The sequence below is a fragment of the Syngnathoides biaculeatus genome, chromosome 10 (genome assembly GCF_019802595.1).
Source record: "Syngnathoides biaculeatus isolate LvHL_M chromosome 10, ASM1980259v1, whole genome shotgun sequence".
In the NCBI taxonomy this organism is placed as follows: Eukaryota; Metazoa; Chordata; class Actinopteri; order Syngnathiformes; family Syngnathidae; genus Syngnathoides; species Syngnathoides biaculeatus.
Window position 1 is genome coordinate 17,652,115 of NC_084649.1, and position 23,806 is coordinate 17,675,920.

The 23,806-nt window shown below is 42.2% G+C and overlaps 2 protein-coding genes across 2 annotated transcripts; one reads left to right on the top strand and one right to left on the bottom strand.

Annotated features, from left to right (window-relative positions):
* Positions 1-481: 481 nt before the first annotated feature.
* alas1 (aminolevulinate, delta-, synthase 1) lies at positions 482-8,018 on the bottom strand. Its single transcript, XM_061833557.1, has 11 exons — positions 7,862-8,018; positions 5,452-5,673; positions 5,188-5,373; positions 4,982-5,107; positions 4,649-4,868; positions 3,248-3,432; positions 2,974-3,153; positions 2,713-2,877; positions 1,142-1,410; positions 893-1,055; positions 482-806 (listed from the first exon to the last, which is right to left on the bottom strand). Exons 2-11 carry the CDS (start codon positions 5,654-5,656, stop codon positions 646-648), a joined length of 1,860 nt encoding a protein of 619 aa, XP_061689541.1. The 5' UTR covers positions 5,657-5,673; positions 7,862-8,018; the 3' UTR covers positions 482-645.
* Positions 8,019-9,561: 1,543 nt separating this feature from the next.
* LOC133507132 (protein shisa-5-like) lies at positions 9,562-23,764 on the top strand. Its single transcript, XM_061831871.1, has 5 exons — positions 9,562-9,734; positions 11,088-11,241; positions 15,677-15,813; positions 19,205-19,462; positions 21,566-23,764. Exons 1-5 carry the CDS (start codon positions 9,665-9,667, stop codon positions 21,760-21,762), a joined length of 816 nt encoding a protein of 271 aa, XP_061687855.1. The 5' UTR covers positions 9,562-9,664; the 3' UTR covers positions 21,763-23,764.
* The last annotated feature ends 42 nt before the right edge of the window (positions 23,765-23,806 follow it).

The window sequence follows — 23,806 nt, forward strand, 5'->3', positions numbered from 1 at the left end:
TGTGTTAAAAAAAAGATGTTTGACAAGATGGACTTGTTTTTTATTTCTAATTTTAATTGCACATAAGTCCATGTGCGCTGAGGCTGTGGCCCAGCCTCAGCCAGACTCCCCCTCCAGCGGCCCCAAGTTAAATTGAGTTTGCGACCCCTATATTTAACCCTAGAGACCCCAGGGGGTCGCATATTTAAAAGAGGATTTGGGTGACTTGGGTTCGCTAGGGTCAATGTACAGTATGAAATATATGTACAGTATGTGGAAAGCAATTACTCACCTGCCTTAACTTGCATATAAATTGATGTTAGATGAGAAGGCCTGGCGGTGAGTCCCTGCAATTATTTATCCCAAAAGGTTACTAATAGATCATCCGTCTCTTTATGGGCCTTGCTTTTTGTGCACAGCTGCACAGTTGCGTTGGAACAGTCATTTGCAACTTCCTTTCCTTTCCTCCCACTTTGCCTTTGACAAAAGAAAGACTTCACAGGCCACATACACTTTCCAACTTGTATTTTATTTTTGAGTATATATAATATATGACGATAGACTATATGAAATATAGGTATTTAAGAGACCATACAGTATCAAAGAAAATTATGCGACAGATAAATGACGTATGAGTCGTCTGAAGCCAGCTTTGGTGTAGATTGCTTATGCGCGGGCCGAGATTGGATGGCTGAGGCCGCTGAAGTACGACCTCTCTCTCTCGCTCATCAGTTCGAAGTGCAGAGGCTGCTGGCAGAAGGTGCACTCGGCTGACGAGTGGGGCCTCAGCTTCAGGCCTGCCTCCTTCCATGTGTGGACGAGCCTCTCTGTAGAGAAAAAAAAAAAGGCAGCGGTCACCAAACAGTATTTCAACATAGGTTACGCGTAAATAGCATCAGGACTGAATGCTTACCAACAAAGTATTTCATCATTTCAGGGGTGTGGTGAGGTGTAGGAGCAATGCGCAAAAGCTCCTCCCCTCTGGCTACAGTTGGATAATTGATGGCCTGCACATAGATATTGTGGCGACTCATCATTAGGTCACACACCTCCGTGTTTTTCTCAGCATCCGAAACCTAGACAGAAGTGTAAAAGGCTCAAGTTACAGATTGAATTTTGCAGTTACCGTGAGGTCATTTTGTGGCCTGTCATAAAGATTTACCCGGACTGGAATGATGTGGCTCGGGCAGTGCACCACAGGCAGCCCAGCGTCCATCAGCATCTGCCGGAGCAGCTTGACGTTGCGCTGGTGCTTTCGTCTCAGGGTGCGACCTTCCTCGCCTTTGAGCACCTGAATAGACTGCCGGGCGCCGGAAAGTAGCATCGGCGGCAGCGAGGTAGTGAAGATGAAGCCGGCGGCGTACGAGCGGACCGTGTCCACGAGGGCGGCCGTGCTGGCGATGTAACCGCCGACACAGCCGAAGGCTTTGCCTGGAGGAGGACGAGTATTTAAACATTTCACAAAAATTGCAAATATGTGTGAGCACAGAAAGAATTACAAAATGTGAAAAAAAATATGTTAGATAAGTGCCGTTAAGAGGGGTGGTGTGTGACTAAGCAAGCTGAGGGAGGTTGGCCACTTGGCTCAAGCTATGGTGAGACTTTGAGAGTGTCTGGGCGTGAGCTGTGGCTGACAGTAGCACCTGCATGAGACCGCTTATTGTGTTTGTTTTACTGTTTTCCTGACATTCAATTAACAGCTGAAAAGTGCATCAGCGACTGTGGCTCTCCTTTCCCACATGGAAGCCCATGAAAGTAAGTTAGGAATGAAGTGTGTCGATATTTTGGTTACAGCCTGAATTTCCCTGATAGAAAATTATGCATTCCACAAATAAATCTGCAATGTGCCAGGTTGCATTAGGTGAACCACGATACAGCGAAACTACTTTTTTTTTTTAAATGTACTAATTAGTCAGTGAAGTTTAGCCAACAAATGAATTAACTTTTTGTGCAACAGAACATAAGAACATAACAAGAGAAGAGACCATCCACCAGACATTATGAATTCATGTAAGCAAACTCATTTTATAGCGGTATGGTGAGGAATCCGCAGGTGTTCCATAACTTTTGTCCAATTAAGTAGTAAGCAATGATTAGTCATTACTGATCCTGTAGCATATTTAAGTTTCAACTTTGTTTTAGGTCCAAGCCCTCGAATAAGGTTCACAGCCAGAAAAAGCTGTTGTTTGGAAGAGCACACAGATGGAAATGACAATGACAAGAGAACAATTCAAGCTGCTGGTCTCCTAGCAACAGCAGGGCAGCGAGGAGCTCTTTTAAGCCCCCCAGCATATTGGATGACACGGCCGAGGCCTCCTTTCAAATAGAACAACAACAGGATATTAAAATCCTTTTCAGATACTGTACTTGTTCAGTCTTGCATCTAGAGCCGGGGGGGTGACCTTTTTGAAGCGTGAGCACCGATGTTATGAAATGTTTCCGGCAAATGTCCAAAATAACAAAATCGCTTATACGTACAAATATATAAATATATATTAATACTTTATATAAGAGAATTGTTATTATTATTTTTATTAATTGTGTTTTAAATTTTGAAGCTGACTTGCCTACCATAATGAACATTTTTAAATGTGTGACCTATGCTATTCTCGGCACATGCTTCGCGGGCGCCTCAAGTGGTCCTTGCGGGCAACCATGCGCCCGCGGGCACCACGTTGGTGACACCTAATTTAGAGGAAGACAATTAGGAACAAGAAGAAATGTCATGGTGACCTAGTGTCCCAGTAATGATATCCATCTTGTGCATGACACCATCGCGGTCTCCAATGCCGCCTCCCCTGGCACCGTACAGCCCCACGGCATGGACCTCGTCAACGAATGTAATGGCCCCAAACTCGTGCGCGACGTCGCACATTTCCTCTAATGGACACACAGCACCTGCCAGGTAAAGAACAGCCTATTGTTACACCATTTTTTTTATATATATATAATCACTACAAACACTGACAGCAACAACGAACAGGAACAACTGACCATCCATGGAATGGACTGTCTCAAAGGCGACGATCTTGGGCTTGGTGGGATCCCCTTTCCGCAGCAGCTCTCGAAGGTGAGCGACATCATTGTGGCGGAAAATGAACTTCTTGGCTCCGCTGTTCCGAATTCCCTGAATCATCGATGCGTGGTTGCCCGCGTCAGAATAGATCTCACAACCTGAGATGACCCAATTTGTCGGAAATAGAAGTTGTAATTGCAAACTACAGTATAAGTTATGAACAGAATGAAACGGCTGAGTTATTACGAATACCTGGCAGCATTTTTGCCAGCGTAAACAAGGTGGAGTCATTAGCCACAAAGCAGGAAGTGAAGAGCAGCGCTGCGTCCTTTCTGTGGAGGTCGGCCAGCTCCTGTTCGAGTTCCACGTGGAACTTGCTAGTCCCGGAGATGTTCCGAGTGCCTCCAGCACCGGAGCCGTGCTTTTGTAGTGTTTCCCTGGGGACAACACATCAAATTAACAATGAATGAAAAAAACAACACTGACACCGTAAAACTAATTATATTTGGAGTTATTCAGGTTTTTTTTTTTCTGTACTCATGCCCATTCCTATCAAGAGTTTCACTGTCACGAAACTCAGCACTCAGATGATCATTATTGACAAGTAGCCATAATGATGACCGAGCAGTTGCAATTTTACAGCACTTATTTTGGTAGGTTTCCACTTCATGTACTGTAATTCCAGGCCTACAGAGCACACCTGGTTATAAGCCTCACCGAGGACATTTGTAAAGGAAATATCATTTGGTACATACATATGCCGCAGCTGTGTAAAAGCCCCAAGTGCCCACATTGAAAGCCACAGGAACAAGAAAAACGGTACACACAGAGTTTAACGCTTCCGCTGCCGCTCGATTGCCGCGCTAACGCTAAGGCTAACGCTAGCGCCGCGTTAACAGAGCCGGTTAAAAAAAACATGCCAGTAAAAATCACTGAGACGCGGCAGTAGCACGCTAGCGCAGCGCTAACAGGACCGGACCGGCAAAAGTCACTTCCTCGGCACATATATTCTACCGGTCTCACTCTTACCTTTTCCGCTCGAGTGCCCCCTTGCGCCCGTTAGAAGAATGCACAAATTAGCCGTATCACCCACATAAACCGCAGGGTTGAAACCGTGTGAAAAAAATTGTGCCTGATCGGCCAGAAATTACGGTATATGTTTCAGAAGACTTTTGTTAGGTATTTTAGGATTGACTAACTTTTGTTAACATGGGACTCAACTGATTTGGATCCTCTGTGAAAGGGGTCACATACCACTTAATCAATCATGGCTTGCTGCAAGTGTATTAGCTTTATGTTTGATTGAAGCAGGCCCAAATTAAACACGGAATAGGAACATTTGTGATTAATCTGTGACATAAACCTATTCCAGTATTCATACTTCTGTGAAATTTTTGGGTGGTGGTGTGCCGTGAGATTTTTCGAATATAAAATGCTGGCTCGGGTCAAGAAAAGGTTTTACATGTGCGTTTGCAGTTTGTTAAACCAGGCTTACAGAATGGATTTTGTTCATTTTCACAGGTGTACTGTAATTTAAAACAAGCTATTACTATGGCCACGCAAACATTGGATTATTTGCCCTTGAGGGTCAAACGGCTTTCAAATTACAGCCTAGTAGGAAGAGACTACGTGTGTTTGTGTGATCAAACTCACATGATTGATTGTAGTACCCGAGGATGTCGACTCATGCCCAGGTAGTCGTTGCTGCACCACACTGACACCTCCCTCTTGTCCTCTAGAGAGCCCGTGAAGTCGTCAGCCATCGGGAACTCCTCAGCCAGGCGGTTGACAGTCTTGAACACGCGGTACGTGTGGTCGCCCTTCTTCTCTTCAATCTTCTTCTCGAAAAAACCATCGTAGTGGAAGCGGGACACTGTCAGGAAGAAGAAAACTCGTTCAAATGTGGCAATGCGACCCTGTGTGGCAACGTGTCGTGATGAAAGGGAGAGGTTCCTTTCCTCATAAAACCGCCCTCCGCACACTTACAGCGACTTGGCAAGTTGTCCTGCAGCAGGTGGGAGACCATCTTTGGGCGCTGCTTGAGGAGGGTCTTCATGAGACTTTCGCTGGTGATCCCCAAGGATGGCTTGGTCAGCTGCTCAGGGGACACTTCTACAACAAGGGAAGGAACAAAAAGGTCGATTGTTTCTTTCACAGCTCTTTTCCAATGTCATTTCAGAAGCAACTCCCACCTTTCTGGACAGTCCGGACTTCCTGAACATCCTCTTGGAATTCCATGTCAACCTGGCGGACCACACCGCTGTTCTTCTGGCCCATCTCCGCGGCCAGGAAGGGGCATTTGGAGGCTACAGCCTGGCCAGAAGACTGTATCGCTGGGTGGCCAGCAGGCAGTTTAGGCTCCATCTCTGGTTTTGTGCCTGAAAGTGCAATGACATGCCGGCATTAGTTACGAAATTCCACGTGCACGTCTTGATGTAACTTAGTTATGACTTTACCATCAGTGCTGCTGCTGTCGGGCCTCTGGTGATGGGACGAGGATGAGCAGAGAGCCCGTGCCAGCGGTGGAGCCATAGGTTTAGAGGCCAGCTCCATCATGATGGGGCACCGCTGGGCATAAACCACCAGAGAATTCCTGGGCTGATGCATGAAGGCCTGCGGCATGCGGGCCAGGAATGGGCAGCCGCGCACTATAAGATCCATGCTGATCCTCACTTGTTCTGAAGGAGAAGAAAAAAAATGGGAAATGTTTCAATGTTTACGTGACAAAAAGGAAAAGTTGGATGAGAAGCAGTTACTTTCTAATCAATATTAAAATCTGTCGCTTATAATAATGTACTGACTATACACCAGTGGTTCTTAACCTGGGTTCGATCGAACCCTAGGGGTTCGGTGTAGCCTCTGCTGCAGAGCTCGAGACATACCGACTCATCATGTCTATATGTAATGACATCCCCCACTTGGTCATCACATGGCATTGCTTAGCCAATCGGTGCTGTGAGGAATTTAGTGCACTCAGGAGTGATCCAACGTATGAATGCCATCGCAATTTTTCGTCTATAATTACTTCCTTCGTATTTTAATCCCTATTATGTCGAGCAAAAAAAACAAAGTGGTCGGACAAATATGTACAATATGGATTCTCATGTATCACGGAAGGGGATGGGAGTCAGCGTCCTATCTGCATGATTTGCAATGCCAAGTTGAGCAAATTTAGCCTCACACCGGCAAAACTAAAGGAACACTTTGAAAAGCTGCATCTAGATGGGGAATATAAAATCACCACGCTTGCTGAATTCAAAGTGAAGAGAGCCAGATTTGACGATAGTACCACGCTACCCGCTCTTGAATTTGTACCCATAACAAACCGATCCTCACAGCATCATATGAAGTTGCGTACGTGATCGCAAAAAAGGGCAAGCCACACACCATTGGTGAAGCACTTGTAAAACCAGCTGCGTTAAAGATGGCGAATTGGATACTTGGAACAGCGGCCAAAGGTATTTATCCCAAATTTGTCTTTCAAATGAATCCAATGGAATAGAGGCCATGAGTAAAGACATCTTGGCTCAAGTAGTCGCAGATCTGACTTCAAGCCCAGAAAAATTCAGCCTTCAACTCAAGGAGACCACAGATATTGCAAATCCAAGCCAGTTTGCTGTTTTTGTGCGGTATGTGAAAGATGATATAACAAAGGAAGAGTTTTTATTTTGGAAGCTGAATCGTGTTTTTGCCTTGCGTATGGGTTTAGCCTTGTTTTTGGAAGACCACCAACATTGTCATGCAGATTGCTTAAAAAATTGTTTCAAAAAAAGCTACTTCCATGGAGACGCCGAACAGAGAACAATAACTTCGCAAAGTTTCTCCTTCTTGACAATTGTGTAGGTAAGATCGAAGATGTGTCTGGAATTGGTGACATTTCTGCATCCATGGAACTGAAATAAGCAGTTGCCACGCACTTCGATGAGCTTGCAAAGTCTCTCGAAGGATATTTCCCCGCACGAATCTCATATCCAGCATGGGTGAGACAGCCGTTCACATTTGATGTTGCGGCAGCGGACGTCAATAATGAATACCTCGACGAAATCATTGAAATTGAGCAGACACATGTTCAACAGCAACTCTTCAGAACAACAATGCTCTCAAGGTTTTGGTGTCAACAAATGGAAAAGTATCCAGTTATTGCCTACAAAGCCCCAGAGTATGTTTATAGCATTTGTTCCAACATATCTTTGTGGGGAATCTTTTTTTTTTTTTTTTTTGGGGGGGGGGACACAAAAACAAAGAAAAGGAAAAGAGTTTACTGTGAAAATGACGGAGTAGCGCTTGCCAAGGTGTCTGAAATGGTCCCTTAAAAGCAATGGCAGATGTCACACTGATTTGCAAGTATGTCATTTGTTGTGAGTACATTTACTATATTGATTTTGTTCTCCGTAGAAGTAGAAATACTATTTGTCTTGAATTTGAAAAATAAAATAAAATGAAAATTTACACTAAAGCAGCGTTCTGCGAATGCGGATTTGAAACTGGTGGGGTTCGGCAGCTCCAACAAGGTTGAGAACCACTGCTATAAGCACTCTTCATTCCTCGAGAGTCAAGAAAAAAATGCATAAGAGGCAGTGAAGCATTTGACTTATTGGCGCTTCTGCATACTTCCTGGTATTACGTGATTATAACACACGTTTTTTTTGGGGGGGGCTGTTGATTATTCTATACACCGACAATACACCGTTTGTATTAACGAGAGTTTCATTCAAACAAAATGGGTTAAAGAGCGCACACAATCCTTGTAGTTTGACCCGACTTAGTCTTAAGCAACCATTAGCCACTAAGCTACTACAGAAGGTGGCTGGGAATGATGGCGGTGGTAAAGAGGAAAGGCGAAAAAAAAAATATGCCAAAACTCACCAATACAAACCTCGGAGGGGGAAAAACGACAAACTTTGCCCCTTAAGTCGACTCGAAAAGTTCAAAGCGTGAAGTTGTTAATGGCGATGAGCACCGGTAAGGTGACAGCTTCGTTATCCTGCACTGAGGACGAACGAGAAGGACGCGGATGAGCGGCTTGCTTTAAAGAGCGACGAATGAAGTCTCGCGAGATCTCTCAACGTGAATCATCCTTTTGATTGTTTCCTTATGTCAGTGTTTCCAGGAAGATCATTCCAAGTACAACTATGTAAGAGGAGAATTCGGGGCTTTATCGCTGACATCAATATGTTTTTCTCATGCCTTAAAACTAAATTAAAAACAGGAGAAGGGAAAGGTTATTATCATTAAAGTTATTGTTAATGTCATGATGGGCGTCACCTCGGTTCAGATGGTAAAGCGTCGGCTTCTCAAGGGTTCAATCCCGGACCCGCCCGTGTGTGTCCCCACATCCCCAAAACATGCAAGATTAATTGGACACCCTAAATTGCCCCAAATTGTGATTGTGAGTGTGGCTGTTTGTCTCTTTGTGACCTGCGATTGGCTGGGGACCAGTTCAGGGTGTAATCCGCCTCCTGCCCGTTAACAGCTGCGATAGGCTCCAGCACTCCTGCGACCCTCGTGAGGCTAAGCGGCTAAGAAAATGGATGGACGGATTAAAGTTATCATGCTCAGAAAATAAGTGTCGATATAGTGGGTATAATTTTCATCCGCCTTCTCTCTGCTCTATTATATGATCATCTATAAACTTAATTTACTTTATGATTTACATGCTTTTATGGGGGCCAATACGGCTTTAATTTCCCAAAACTAACAAATGCGATTAACTAAAAAAAAGTATGACAAGCTATTGGTGAAAGTAACGTAAGCGAGAAATAAGAGTTGGATTAATTTAGATCTGTTTAGAGCTGTTTAGGATGGCCCGCTCCAACCCGGGGAGGCGGGGGGGGGGGGGCGCGAGGGGGCTGCGGAGTCCCTACGGCGACCCGGGATAACCTCGAGCCGATCGCACTTCCATTCAATGCAACGTGTGCGCAAATACTTGAATGCATTGAGCGTTATTGGAGTACGTGACAGAAATTGTTCCAGACTAGCTTGCACTCATGTGTCAAAGTTTATATACTATCTACTCAATAGACGTGGCTTTATTTACATGCAGTTTTCTTCAGGATACTTCTTGCTACTTTTTGTCTCGAGAGCTCAGTGATGTTTTGCTGCTCTCTGCAGATCTCTTCAAGTATGACACTTACTAAATCAGTCTACGCCTGTCTCACACTTTTGAGGTTTGCGGTTCAAATCTGTTCTCTGGCCTCCCTGCGAGTATTTGAACACGTGAACGTGTATTAAAATACACAAACATGGACAAGTGATTTTTCACACCAGTGGCAAATCGTCTCACCTCATATAATTAATAATTGATGAAATAATTTTGGGCGGCACGGTGGAGCAGCTGGTAAAGGGTTGGCCTCACAGTTCTGAGGTCCGGGCTTCAATCCCGGACCCACCTTTGCATTAATTGGACACTCTAAATTGCCCCGAGGTGTGATTGTGCATATTTTTCGAATGTTAAAATAAGTGCGTTTTTGGCTCCGTAAAGGTTGGAACACACTAAGCAACCGGAAGTTAGGGGGGAACTACATCGGAGTGAGATATGCGTTAGCGCATGCATGCATGCATGCATATACGATCTTTGAGCTTGCGTCTGCGGAGTTCACTTCCTGTTGTGTGTCTCGTGTGCGTGAGCGTGTCGGTGTGAATCCATCCTGGCGTCTTGAAGGAGCAGCCATGGTGTCAGGCCTGTCCGTTTTTTTCCTTTTGGCTTTACTCTGTGCCACCTTGACCACTTGTGTGTCGTGTAAGTTTGTAAATTTAAGACAATCCGCCGTGGTCGTCGTTGTTGTTGTGTCGTCACAGCGCTATTACCGTGTTTTTGTCAGGAAGCGGAAAAAAAGACGAGTCCTTATCAATGCCGTTAGCTATACAAACGAAACATCGCTTATGGAATGAAACTACTCCAATGTATATACATATATCTTTTTAAATGACATTGAGCCAACCTTTTCTCTGGGTGGAGTTTTTCGACAGCTATTCAGGCAGAGTTTCGTTTCCCCTGAAGCTGAACAGCTAAAACAGAGTGCACACCCCGGACATTATATTAGGTAATCCTGTAGAAAGACATCATGTGCTGTACAAAAAAAAAAAAAATCCTGCCTGACAATAGTCAAATCCCCCGACCAGTATTTTGTCATTAATTTACTTCGAGCCCTGGAGGAATTCAGAAGTACTGAAATGACCCAACGTAATCATAGTTACAGAACTAAACCAATGGATAGGTTTTCCGATGACGTCACCACCAAATTTAGACCAATCGGATAAATTAACGATAGAAAAAAAAAAACCCTCACGCTTCACCTATCACCTGGGTTCTCTGACCTCTATGACACACAAGATGGTGTAATTGGAGACCAATCCATAGTCACTCAGTTCAATTGTACTATTACTGTACAACTGAATATTTATTACTTCTGGAAGTTAAACGTGAAAACTTAGAGTTAGCAACGCTAACATCTCTATCAGTATCTTTCATCAGCAGTCTCCAACTGGACCGGCACCGAATAAACACACATTCCACTCAGCCTGCCTTTGTTTATCTTTAATGACTTGGCGTTATATGGAAGATAATGAGACCCAAAGTGTGTTACTTATGTCCAGTTTCTTTTCTAATTTTGTTTTGCTCAACATCATTGCATAAAATTGCTTTTCACAAAGCGAGGATGTCGAAATGGAAGCAAGGTGGTCAGCGCTTTCTTTTTTTGTGTGGGCGGGGGCAGGCTCTTTTCGACGGCTTCGTTGCCTCATTCAACGATCACCCGAAGGAATACACCCGTATTTTTGAGTAGGACTCCTGATATTGTCTCTTAAATTCCAGTCTTTTTCCCCGCGCAAGGTGGATTTACCTTTTCTATTTTCACAATAGCTTTTTCAGACTATAAAGATTAACGGTCAAGTATTGAGGTCAAGTTTTGATCAATGTTGGGCCCCCCGTAATAGGATTTTATGGAAGGTGGCAAAATTATTTGTTATGTACTTTTTCTGTCTCAGAATACTCTTAACAACATTTTGTAGGGTAATGACTGGCATACAAACTCCTAATCTACTAAAACCTGATACTTGTGCCTTGTGTTTTTTTGCTTGTGATCTGTCACAGTGGGCGATAATGACTGTCTGCCCTACACGGACGCGGGCGGGATGTATCACCACTCTGAGCGATGTCTTGAAAAATTCTGCTGTGGTAGCTGCACCGCCAAACACTGCTGCAATATGAATTATTTCCGCTTTACGAAGGAAAGCCAAGAAGATTGGTAAAACTCCCCCCCCCACACACACACACACACTCAAAGTGTTCTACTTAATCACACTACTTTACATAATGATTTGGTGTAACAGAAGAACCTTTACCTGTTTCCTTTTGCATCTGTCTTTGCACATTGCTTGCAGACGTGTAACAGGAACTGGTTTTTTTTTGGCGCATGACCGCCTGCATGAACCTCATTTGTTATGTAACTGCAATCCATTCGAAGCCCACTATTTTTCATGTACAAAATCAGTCAAGGACATTGTTTTGGTTACTGTACAAATGGGGAAAATTTTATGTGATCAACCGAGATGTCAATTTCATTGTGCTGTCATTGTAATAGAACTGTAAGTCAAACACTCCTCTTGCCCCCATAACAAATCATGGAAATTGAAATAATGTTTTCCAGAGTCATACTGTCCCCTTCATGAAACCTTGGGTACGAATTAATGACAAAAGCTACTAGTTTCATATACACTGCTGTGAAGGGTTGGGCATGGTTTGAATGGACCTTTCCGACCTGTCAATCACTCGTAGAATAATAGCCAATCAGATAGCCGCATTGTCTTAACCCCTGGCTTGACCCACAAGCAATGCTGGTTATCATTCGCGCGCGCTTTGAAAAATTAATAATACGAAGAAAATGGTCCTCAGATACGGTTGGGGAACGTGCAATTCTGATGAAAGATATCCGACTAGGTTACAAGGGGTTCGGTTGATTCATTTTACAAAGTCTAATACGCAGTTGACAAAGTGTCTATGATGGATTAAGACTTGAAGAAGAGCGCGCGAACAACTAAGTGTGGAAAATATCAACAAACACAAGGCTGTATGTTCGAATGTAAGAGAGAAGTAACTTCTCTGAGTTTGATTGAATTATTATCAGTGCTTTATACGTAGCAGGACAACAACTTTCACTTTGTTTGTGTCACTGACCTGCTGAATGAAGTGTGTAATGTTTTATGCCGAAGAGTCGGGTTAGTGATACGTAAATGCGCCAGGTCATGCAAGAGAAATGTCTGTTTGCCTATTTGGATCACATCAGACTTTTAAGACAGAGCACTGGGTTCAATTACGAGCCAAGTCAAATGAATACACTGTCAGATTCTGCTTATCCGCAGGACTAATCGGGAGAAATCTCCTGACCGACTCTCCATTTAAAGGGTTAAGCTACCCCTTTACCCCAGTCGACTCTTAACGCCGTGTGTGCAGGGGGACGGGAGCTTGTTAAGTCAGTGTCGAGATGAATTCGCCTAGGTGAACTAATTGTCTTTAGTTTTGCAGAGCCAATCCGGTCTGCCCTCACTTATCAGCCTTTATCGAGTAACCTTACCGAGTAAAAGGGTGACAAATGGATCGCTCTGCTTTTACAGCAGCTTCATCTCTTATGAATCGATTGCACTTGTCATTGACCTAGTAAATTTAACAATCCTTGTTAGGATCGTACGGATTTGGTTTTTAGAGTTTTTGAGTTTTAGAGTTTGGAGTTTATCAATGAGCGACTGATTAAAATGGAATTTACAATTAGATGTTGTTGATGTCGTTGACGATCGATCTTTAATGAGGTTGAATGGTAAAAGATGAACATAAATCAATAAAAGGAAAAATGATTAACATGATGATACTGATGGTAAGTAGGATGACGTAAATGATAAAAGTAGTAAAAAGTAATAAAAATGAAGTAAGATTAAAAGCATTATAAAATTGGGAAGGTAATTATTTTTAAATGAGCCTTTTAGGGGTGATCAAGTCCTGCGAAGCTCGAAGCCTAATTTAGTAATAAGGAATTTTAGGATTAAGGATTAATTGTCAAACCAACTTTCCTTTCTTAGGTAACCACGTAATGTTGATGGTATTATCCTGCCATTACCTTATTATAGTAGTCTTAGTAATAGTAATCTTAATTCCGTATACATATCCTTGCGTGAAATAGTTGAGACCTCTCTGTAGAACCCTCATGGACAAGTCTGGCGCATTTGGCAAAAAACATACCGCAATATTATCTGGAATACGCGATAGAGAATCAACTTCAATCCTGTTTTGTTCAGTCGTCATTTCGGAAGATTGTGGGAGTTGGCAACTGTCGCTAATGGGGGTGGGGTGGGTAGTCGGAGCTGAAGATCGCCAATCGGAAAGGTCCATTAGGGTGCTTCCGGCACCTCATTTCAGTTCCATTTCCAAGCGATTCTTAATTCTTATTCTTTAGAGGGTTGAGTCAAAAAAGTATGCATGGTTTGAATAAGTGGTGTTCAAATTACAAATATCAATTTTCTTAGCAGCCATAGACTAAAATTAACTTTTAACTCAGGTGTTTTGTTTTTAGTAGTCCTTACACAATCAGGATTTTTGGGGCCCATCACTGTGTTTAAAAAATGAATAAGTGATCACCAGTCCAACTACAAGATGGAGCAATGAGTCTGTTTGAATGACTTGTTCATTTACTGTTTATGTTTGTCTACTTATTTGTTCAAAAAACATATTTACAATAAATGTATCCTCGTTCATCTATTTATGCCAGTGAGGCTTAGTGACAGACAAAACAAATTAATGGTCTTTAATTAGATGGTAGTAAGTACAATACAGCAATTCATGTATCTACTTTTTGAGGGATTTTTTGTTTGTTGCTGTGCTGTGAATTTTTTCAATTGTAAATATCTCCTGTCCTGAGCATCGGTGACCACCAACACATAAATCTTTCCTCATTTTCTTCTTCTGAGACGGTGTGATCCACTTGTGTAGTCATCCCCACAGTCAACAGTGTATTCAATCGCGTTTGCACTGACCAGATAAAAATACAGGATTTTATTGCAGTAGGCTTACATAGTGCAATCGTGAAACAGCAAGTTTGTCTTGCAGTCTGATCCATGCATTACGTGTTGTCTCTCAGCCCTCTTCTCTCTCCCATGGAGCCAGTTTTTTTTTTTCACAATTTTATTGGCTGTCATATATTTCCAGGTCTATGTCAAAAGATATGAAAAAAAAATCCCATACTACTACATAATACTGCTATATAGAGGGATGATAATTTTCCGCCGATGGGCGAATTTCTTACTTTTTCAGATCAAAATGACCATTCTCGAGATAAGCACAAATCCGTTGAGAAAACTTCTGGGGGGGGGGGGGGGGGTGTTTAATCGTGTGCTTGCTTCTCGGTGGTGGGCTCCGAGCTGCAAGTTCAGCTTAGTGCTAGCACAAGCACGACTATCATATGCCGTTTTAACTTCCTCGGTCGGTAGTGTAAATATTTGCATTTTGCGACATAAACATAAACTTGTTTGCGGCAGATTACTCGATTGGACAACAGAGTTATACAGATCCAACAGAGTTAACGATCCAATCGTGTTAGTGGTTAATCGAGTTTCGCCATTGCCATGTACATGTGTTCTCGGTTCTCAGAAATCGCAGTGTAACTTGTTAGTTAGCCAAGTAATGGGGCGTGGGACTTAGTGCGAACTGAGCGACGGTGTTCAAAGTTTTACGATGGTGAAAGTGTTAGAAAAAAAGGATGAAAATCGAGCGAGGGCATTTGACAAGGATGCTGGAATCAAAAACTGTTTCGGACGGGCATGGCTTGAAAAAAGTGTAACCGTGCAGATAGGACCGAAAACGGTATCACCATGTCTAACCGAACACATACAAAAAGTGGACATTCCCGGCAAAGTGCTGTGCACTCTGTGTTCCGATAGGAGCAAAAAATATCCAGGAGGAAACTTAGGCTAGTCAAATCTATGTAGAGTCTAGGTTACAGCATGTCTTTTATTTTGAAGGGTACACACTTTGACACAAAAGGTAACATAAAATATTCTGGAAAATGAAAGTGAAATGAGACGATATGGAAAAGAATAACAAATAGTGCGAAATTCTCTGTTAATATTGTTTTTTTTTCCCTACCTGCCGATGAAGCACACGGGTAGTGTTTGTGATACTTGTCTCCATTCATTCTGATGGAAAGTTGCTAGTTTGACCTTTTTATGTTAAGTTTGTCGTGCAAATGTTTTTAAATTCTTTCTGATATGGTAAAATATGAATAATAAAAATAATAATAATCTAAAAAATGTAAACAATTATGAGAGAACTGGAATTTAAGTTTGTGTTCCAATCGGTTCTCGATTCTTGATGCCCAACCCTACTCATGACGCAGCTTCAACTTCAACTATATGTCATCTAAAGGTTATTCATACTATGGGAGCAAATAACGATCATTTTTGTTCAATTTGAGAAATTCATACATTAGATTAAACTCAATTTTCCATGAATTATGATTCAGTTACTGGTTTGGTTCGTGGTATGTTCGAAAATAGGCAGAAATGTTGATTGTTTTTAGTGAAAGCAGATATTTGCAAACATTTAATTCTGATAAAACACAAAATATCTTCTTTTCATGCTGTATTTATTATATACGGTTTGTTGTAATGCTTGTTTCTTTGTGTCTCTTCCATTAGTGTATACGATATGTTCGTGGGAACGACGCCAGTGTTGGGTTCCGTGATTGGTACCATCGTCCTTGTGGTGGTGGTCCTCATCAGCTGCTGCGTGTGTCCCTGTTGCTGTCTGTACAAGATGTGCCGCAAGCCGAGACGTAAGTCTGCAAGTTCCCTGTCAGTCCTAATCATCCACTGGAGTTGCTGACATATCAAATAAAAGTTATTGAGGTGTCCTCTGTCAGCCACTGGTAAATTGGGTTTTAGCTTGTCAAATAAATGCTGTCTGGGAGGCTGAACCAGATAATGTCACGCTGTCAACGCGACTGGCTACATCAATTATCACGGTGACGGCAACAACAATGGCTCATGCCAGTATATATTTTGTGTGTGTTTGCGGGGGGACAAAATGAGTAAAAACATGTGCCAGTCATCACCGGTGCTTGGGAGAGGAATTGGTTAATGTATTTTGGGACAACAAAATTTTATGTCCTGGCATACTATACTACCACTCATGTTTGTACGTACACATGGCGGATGTTGTCAGAGGCGGCAATACGGCTGTCTTACAGAATCCTATTAGCCGATGTCAAGGTGCACTGTCGTTGATATCTCTCATTGTTCGGAAGCGATCTCAAAAAATCAAACATGCGAAATATTTCATTTTGGCGTCAGAGGGCAATTGTAGGGCCAAATCATTGGTCGTGGGTTATGCCACAGTTTCGTCGTTCCCCAACCAAATATAACAGGCCCGTTTGGGAAATCGACCGCGGTAGCTCATTGAGCCAATATTGGTCTGAAATCCATTTTGTTTGAACAATTTAAACAAATGCTCTGACATCTTCTCCTAGAAATTATCATCAGAGACTGGTACACTGTGGCCATTTCCTCTGAGCATTTGAAATGACCTGTTTTCCTCATTCCAACATTCCATTTTAACTATCCCAATGTATACCATTGTTTTACAGTTCAGGAAGTAAAGGATTTCTGCAAGTAATTTCTGTTCTCTGGAGTCTAGTTATTTTAAACAAGTGAAAACCTGCATCTTACAGTGTCAAACTGCCGAACCGTTGAAAGTGCGGGAACATAATTTCCCCCCACCCACCAATGACTCACGGTCGTGCGTAGTCTGTCTAGTTTTTGAAGAAGCGTGATTTGTGCGGTTTGTTGGCTCATCAACCACATGACTCACATTACTTGGTTCCAAATTGGGAATTTCTGCTTTTCCTGGCTCTGCTCCCTTTCACTTCAGATTAGGACAGGTTGAAATTTAATTTACAATAATTTTCCGAAGGATGTGTGTTTCTCGTGTATGTTTGTGCATCGTGAAAGTTTTCTCAACTATTTACATATGCAGCGTTACTATTCCCCACCTCGTTTCCAATTTTCAGTGCCCCCCCATCCCCGTCGGAGAAGATTTTAAGTTGTGTTGGGGGTGCAGAAAAACTTAATCTCCCAAAAAGTGGGCATGTTCCAAAAAGTTTGAAAACCACTGATTTAGAGGTTTACAAGTGGACATATGCACTTTAGATGCTGCTTTGTACATGCTCGCATGTGTGTGTGTGTGTGTGTGTGTGTGTGCGTGCGCGTGTGCGTGTGCGTGCGTGTGTGTGGTTGTCTCCCTCGTTCCACACTATTTCACTCCCATAAACTGCATATACTTTGTTGCCAAGAAAGCAAGTGGTCGGCTACAGTGCAACAGGAATGTCAGCGCTCCACTTACTGCGCGTGTGTGTGTGTGTGTGTGTGTGTGTGTGTGAATGACTCATAGTCTCCATATGAGAGAAACTCACAACCATCCCGTGTCATTTATGGGAAGTGGTCATGATGGCCTTGGTGGTAAAAAATAGCGTGTGTGTGTGTTTACGGTGGAGGGGAGATCTAACACGCCCGTTTCCCTTTGTGTTTTTTATGCAGAGGTAGAATGTTGATCGATTTATTTGACCACAAAACACCATCAGGTTTACAGTAGTGTTCAAAATCATAGCAGTCCAATGTGACTAACCAGATTAATCCACGTTTTCAGTATATTTTGTATTTTCCACATGTCAAACAAGTTACCAGTAGGTGCAGTAAATTTTCAGAAAACCAACAAGACTCATGATTCACAATATTAACACTCTTAAGGCTGTGGAATTGGGTATTTTGTTGAGACGGATGTATTAAAAAAATCCTGGTGTGGCATTCAGTCAGCGAGGTCATCAGTTTTGTGAAAAACAAGTGTGAATCAGGTGGCCCCAATTTAAAGATGAAGCCAGCACCTGTTGAACATGAATATTTCCTTAAAATCTAGAGGAAAATGGGTCCTTCTACACATTGTTCAGAAGAAGAGCATACTTTGATTAAAAGTTTAATTGGAGAGTGGAAACCTGATAGAGGTGCAAAAAATGATGGGCTGTTTTGCTAAAAGGATCTCCTTAAAATGGAGAGCAAAACAAGTGACACACCATCAAATGACTTGGTTTAGATGTGTCAAAATACTTGAAGAGGTCATGTTGGCTTATGCTGAAGAGAACATGCCCTTGAAATTACCCCAAACACACTAGTACACATGGACAGTCTTAGTTCCAAACCAGCAAAATTAATGTCATGGAGTGGCCAGACCAGTCTCCGGACCTTGATCCAATCCAGAACTTGTGGAGTGACATAAAAAATGCTGTTTCTGAAGCAATACCAAGAAATGTAAAAGAATTGTGCAATGTCGTCAAGGGATCTTGGAGTGGAATAACAGTTGAAAGGTGCCACGATTTGGTTGATTCCATGCCACGCAGATGTGAAGCAAAAAAGTCATACAAATAAATATTAGTGTAGTGAGTCAAACAATTGGTAAGTCGTAGGAACAAAGTTTGTACATAATAGTTTTGAGTTTGTAAAGTCAATGCCAGACTGCTAATTTTTTTTTTAAACACCCCTTTCCAGAACTTGCCCAATTGCACAGACTTAAAGGTCCAGTGTCATGAAATGCATGATTTTTAGTCTGTTATTAATGGGGGAAAAAAGGCAGCCGGAATGGACCTATCCGCATTTTTCACCACAAAACGTGATTTTTATGTATGTGGCTTTTTGTAACGCACCATGAAAATCCTCTCGAGGGTCTTTTTTTTTGAGAAGAAGCAGGAAGTGAGGATAACAGCAGCAGTGCACTCAGGCTGGCTCGTCTGTTTATACAAGTTTTACCAGCTGGAAGGTAGCTTGTTGTACGTTCGTGTTAGCCAAAATGCCGGCTCGTTGTATTGCTGGATATTGCTCGAACACTCAGGAGGATGGCTTTACTCTTGACACTTTTAAATAAGACTGGGTTTGTTGTGAAAAATGGATTGCACGAGTGCAAAGGACGAGCGCTTTGTGGGTTCCAAATGACAGGTAGGTGTGTATAGAGATACTAAAAAAAAAACCAAAAAACCAAGAGTTATTGGAGAGCTATTATTTTGAAAACTAAAGCGTGTATGTAAAAAAGTGGAATTATTGTCCATTTAGATTTTTTTGCCTCCTTGGTTTTGCTATTGTTTTAGAAATTCTTATTTTTTTTCTTCTGTCATTTCCCTTCAGCGGTAATTGCAACCACCACTCACACCACCGTGGTCTCCACCAACCCCCAACATTACCCCCAGCAACCAACAATGTCGCTTGGGCAACCACAGCCCTACCAGGGTGCCCCCTATCCAGCCTACCAGCCTGTACCAGTGCAGTCGGGATACGGAGCCCAGCCCGTGCCGCCTCAGGGATACCCGCCGCAGTCCATGCCCACTCTGCCCCACCCGGGACAGCCTTTCACACACGGACCACCGCCAACGTATCAGGAAGCTAGTGAGTGGGGATTTGTACACACACACGGTATAGAAATAAGGTTTAAAAATAGAGTAATTCGATTACCAAAAAAAATTGAAGCAAAATCTCTGCCCTTGAAGCTTCAAAGTCACCCTAACCCTAACTAACTATACCTTTGTGACACTAATGTTAACTAAAATTAATGTCATGACAGATTGCACCACTGCATGTAAAAGTAGATAAACACAATAGTGGCAAGCCAGGAGGAAAGAGTGCGCAAAAAGACTATCCAAAGGAGCCAAAGTCCAATATGTCTACACGAAAGTACAGTAGCAAATATACCACAACAGCACATCTAGATGGCCAACCAAAAAAATCAATGTTGGGTCATTTAAAATGCCCTACCCGCACTATTTCAAATATATTTTATATGTTGTCAAGGGTACGCACAGCTGCGAGTGCAGTTTGATTTGATTTATTGCCCAAACGGTACCGCAACTGACGGCCTGGGAATTAAAACACAGACAAGCTAACAGTTAGCAAGTGAGCTTGCTAACTCGAAGGGGAAATCCAGCGGTTTATATGAACAACGTATCCAATAGGTCATGTAATATGTACTGTATTTTGACAATGTGATGTTGAATCCTCTCTCATTTTGTTAGTGTTTTGGAAGATTTTTATCGACAATTGTGAATTTTCAGGGGCGCTGTCATTTTCGCGAGTCACATGACTTAAGTGTGCTGATGTGACGTGTAATGTTCCGGACCAAAGACTCGATTACATTGTGCCCAGCGCTGATTTGTCGGATTTATTGTTATCTGGTGAAGAAATAGCAGTATCGGTTGATCGGGAAGACGGAGGAATACTTCCATACAGATTTGAACCTGTGGCTGTAAATTCTTTGGGCAAAATTCGGTGTCCGGCCTCCGCCGGAGCTTGCTCGTCAGACTCCACGCCATTTCCGTCCGAAAAACCATCTGTGGCTGCTGGCCCAGAGCTCCGCGGGCCTTTATTTACGCACTTACGTCCCGCACGTAGGCCTCCGAGTAGTCAAACTCCGGTTCCGAAGAACCATCCAAATATTCAACATTATTTTCCTCCGTCTTCCCGATCAACCGATACTGCTATTTCTTCATCAGATGATGATAAATCTGAGAAATCAGCACTGGGTACAATGTAATCGAGCCTTTAGTGCGGCACCTTACTCGTTACATCCGCACACTTAAGTCATGTGACTCACGAAAATGACAGCGCCCCTGAAAATTCATAATGTTCGCTAAAAATCTTCTCAAAACACTTCAACATGAGAGAGGATTTAACATCACATTGTCAAAATAGAGTACATATAACATGATCACTTGGATACATTGTTCATGCAAACCACTGAATTTCCCCTTTAACTCACGGTCAACCGATGCCACACTCTCATTCGCTGACTCCTTCGTCAATCACCAGTCAAAGTTCCACCTTTTAAAGCCACACACGCTCAAAGTCACAGGTACTATAGTGAAATGTGAGGATGGTAAACCCAAGTTGACAACAATAATTAATGATAAGGATTTGTCTTCTGTTGTCGTTCAGTTTGTGGTCTAATGCAGGCCTTAAACTGTTGACAAAAAGATAGGAAGTCTTACTGAAAATGTTTTCCAACTGACGTAGTCCTGATTCAGTTTGTCACAAACTGGCATTTACATCGATACAATTTTATAATAGTCCAACAACTTAAGGACAAATTTAACACTTTAAATAAAGAGAAATTGATGCCATTATGTTGACATTTAGCTTAAAAAGTAAAAGCTCTTTGAACCAGTGTTACAACCAGCCGAGGAGCCAGAAGAGTGCCATTTTCTGGGGGGCGGAGGTCAAGTTTTGGCATTGAAAATAACTTTGGCCATTGTCGAAAAATTACGTGCAGAAACAAAAAGAAGGAATGGCACTGAAAAATATTCTTTTGAAAATCTTTTGTTTTGGCAACCTTAGTCTTCAAAGTCCATGTCCATCTATTTTCAATTAGTGGTTCTTTCTCTCCTTTTAATTTCAACTTGCTCAGAAAAGCATTGAGAAAAATGAAAACCCCTGTTAATGTCTCCAAAAGGTTAATTTGACTTTGTTTTTTTTTTTTTTTTGTTTCCTGACGTCCAGCCGGCCCGGCGTACCCTCCTAACCCAACGCCTTACAGCCAGGCCGCTTTTACACCCGGCCAGTCGTCTTACCCTCTGCAGCCCCCCGTGCAGCCTCCCATGCAGCCACTGGCCAACGCTCCAGCAGCCCAAGTAGACTACCTGGCTCAGCCGGCGTATAACCCCGATTATGTCTCGCCTCCACCCAAGATGGGATAACAGTCGCTTCAAATGTGCAGCAGCATCGTCAAAGAATTTTACACTTTATTTTACCGTGCCACATCCACGTAGGCCATTTCTATATACACAGATGCACAAAAGGACGGTGCATGGCTTTTTTTTGGGAAGAGATGTTTGCCTTGCAGTTCTCAGGAAGCATGCCCTAATTTCCTCTTCTTTTCCATGTGCCTCCTCTAAATTGTTACGGAGTGAGCTACTGCAACTCGAAATATCTTGACGGTCTTCATCAACATGTTTGAATATTTCAATGTTATAATTGGACACGTGTTGTCATTGTGTTCTCATGTGCTAGTGTTGTTACTGCCGTTGAGCCTCATTTAGGCTCTCACCCCTCTCATCATCACCTGCAACTGTCATTTGCCAGCGCTATTACACTGTGGAACCAGCGATAAAGTTGTCCTTTTTTTCGTGTGATTGTTACAATAGATTTTTGTGTCAGTCGGCATGTGGCCTTGGTTGGCATGCTGGGGTTTTTCAAAGTGTGGGACAGTGAGACTTTTTGAGACCCTTTACACAAAATGAACCAGCTGAGGTCTCTATACTCCCCAAACCGCTTAAAATGTATTTTATTGGTGCTGTAGTTGTTTGTTTTGCATTGTGGTTGTGTCTGTTTATGGATATCATTTAAAAAATATAGTTAGAAATGCTTTGTGACACCAAACCAGATGCTATTTACAAGCTTAACCTATAAAAACATCTAAAGTCAGAATAATTCTGCAACAAAAAATATGTTAGGAGGAATGCGTGAAATTTTAAAGTCAGAGCCCTTTTGCATATATATTACGCTGAGATTCTAATCGCTACATTAAGTCGTTATGGTTCAAAACAGTATTGTGTCAAATGTTACGTTTCACACCTCACACGGGAATTATGTTGTTCACCTTAACATTATATCCTTTTGGTATCTCTGTTTCTCTCCCTTCCAATCTTAGACAAAAAAAGAAAAGTTCCTTTCTCTCGGCCTTTAACATAGCCATGGGTATCTTATTATTTTCCCAAGTTGGTGCACATGCCCGTGCAGTCCAATGGTGTGTCTCACACTTTGAAAACCGCTGCACTTGACCAAAAGACTTGTCTCTTGGAAAAGTAGTTTAGTTGATTGTAAAAAAGATTTTTTTTTTTGTATGAGAATAGAGGGAAATATTCGTCGTGGAGTGAGGATCTCCCAGGATAAAGGGAATGTTCACTATTTTTTCAAGATGGCTACTGGATTTTGACTCAATTTTGTGTTTATGTGCCCAATAGGCTTTTTTTTGTGTGTGCAAATTTAGGATCTTTTAATTGTTCCAAGTGGATGCAAATGTACCTGCAATGCATTGGTCGCAAAATAACCAAAGTGTGATTTCTTTTTCCTTGGTTTACTAATGCTAGCAACAGCCGTGCCTTCTACTTAATCACGTAACATTAAAAACAACATGAAGATGATGGATTTATATTTAGCTAATTGAATCTTGTCACAGTGCCGTGTGTCTCCTGCGGGGTGTGACAAGAAAGAAGCAAGACGAAAGCAGTTCATCCATACTCAAACCTGTCCTCTTTGTTGTCACATTGTGTTTCACGTTTCAAAATCTATATTTTCTTAAAATAAGCTATACTACTAACAGTCAGGAATAAGTACATTTTTCCTGCGCTCTGCACCAAATTGCCTCGTTCATTTCCTTACTTGAAAATACTTTTGCTCAAGTGACCTTCTCGCGCAAACCCAGCAATGTTTGTTAGAATTCGACATAACACACATTGCAGAGCTTTTGTAACTTCCTCCTTTTTATTTAGATTTTAGTAGACATAGCCTATCATGTCACAGGCATTTGCCTGGGATGCGTACAGATTGCTTGAATTTCTTCCTGTCAAATGTGACCACATGCTAGCTCAAGAAATTAGAAATCTCCTTTATTCGCTTGCCATGTTTTATGTGGAGATCTTTTAAATGTCTGCAAGCAGCAATTTGCCTTCATAAATACAGTATGTATCCTACCTTTCATGTCAGTTGTTCCGTGTTGTTCATTAAGATTTGTGCAATATA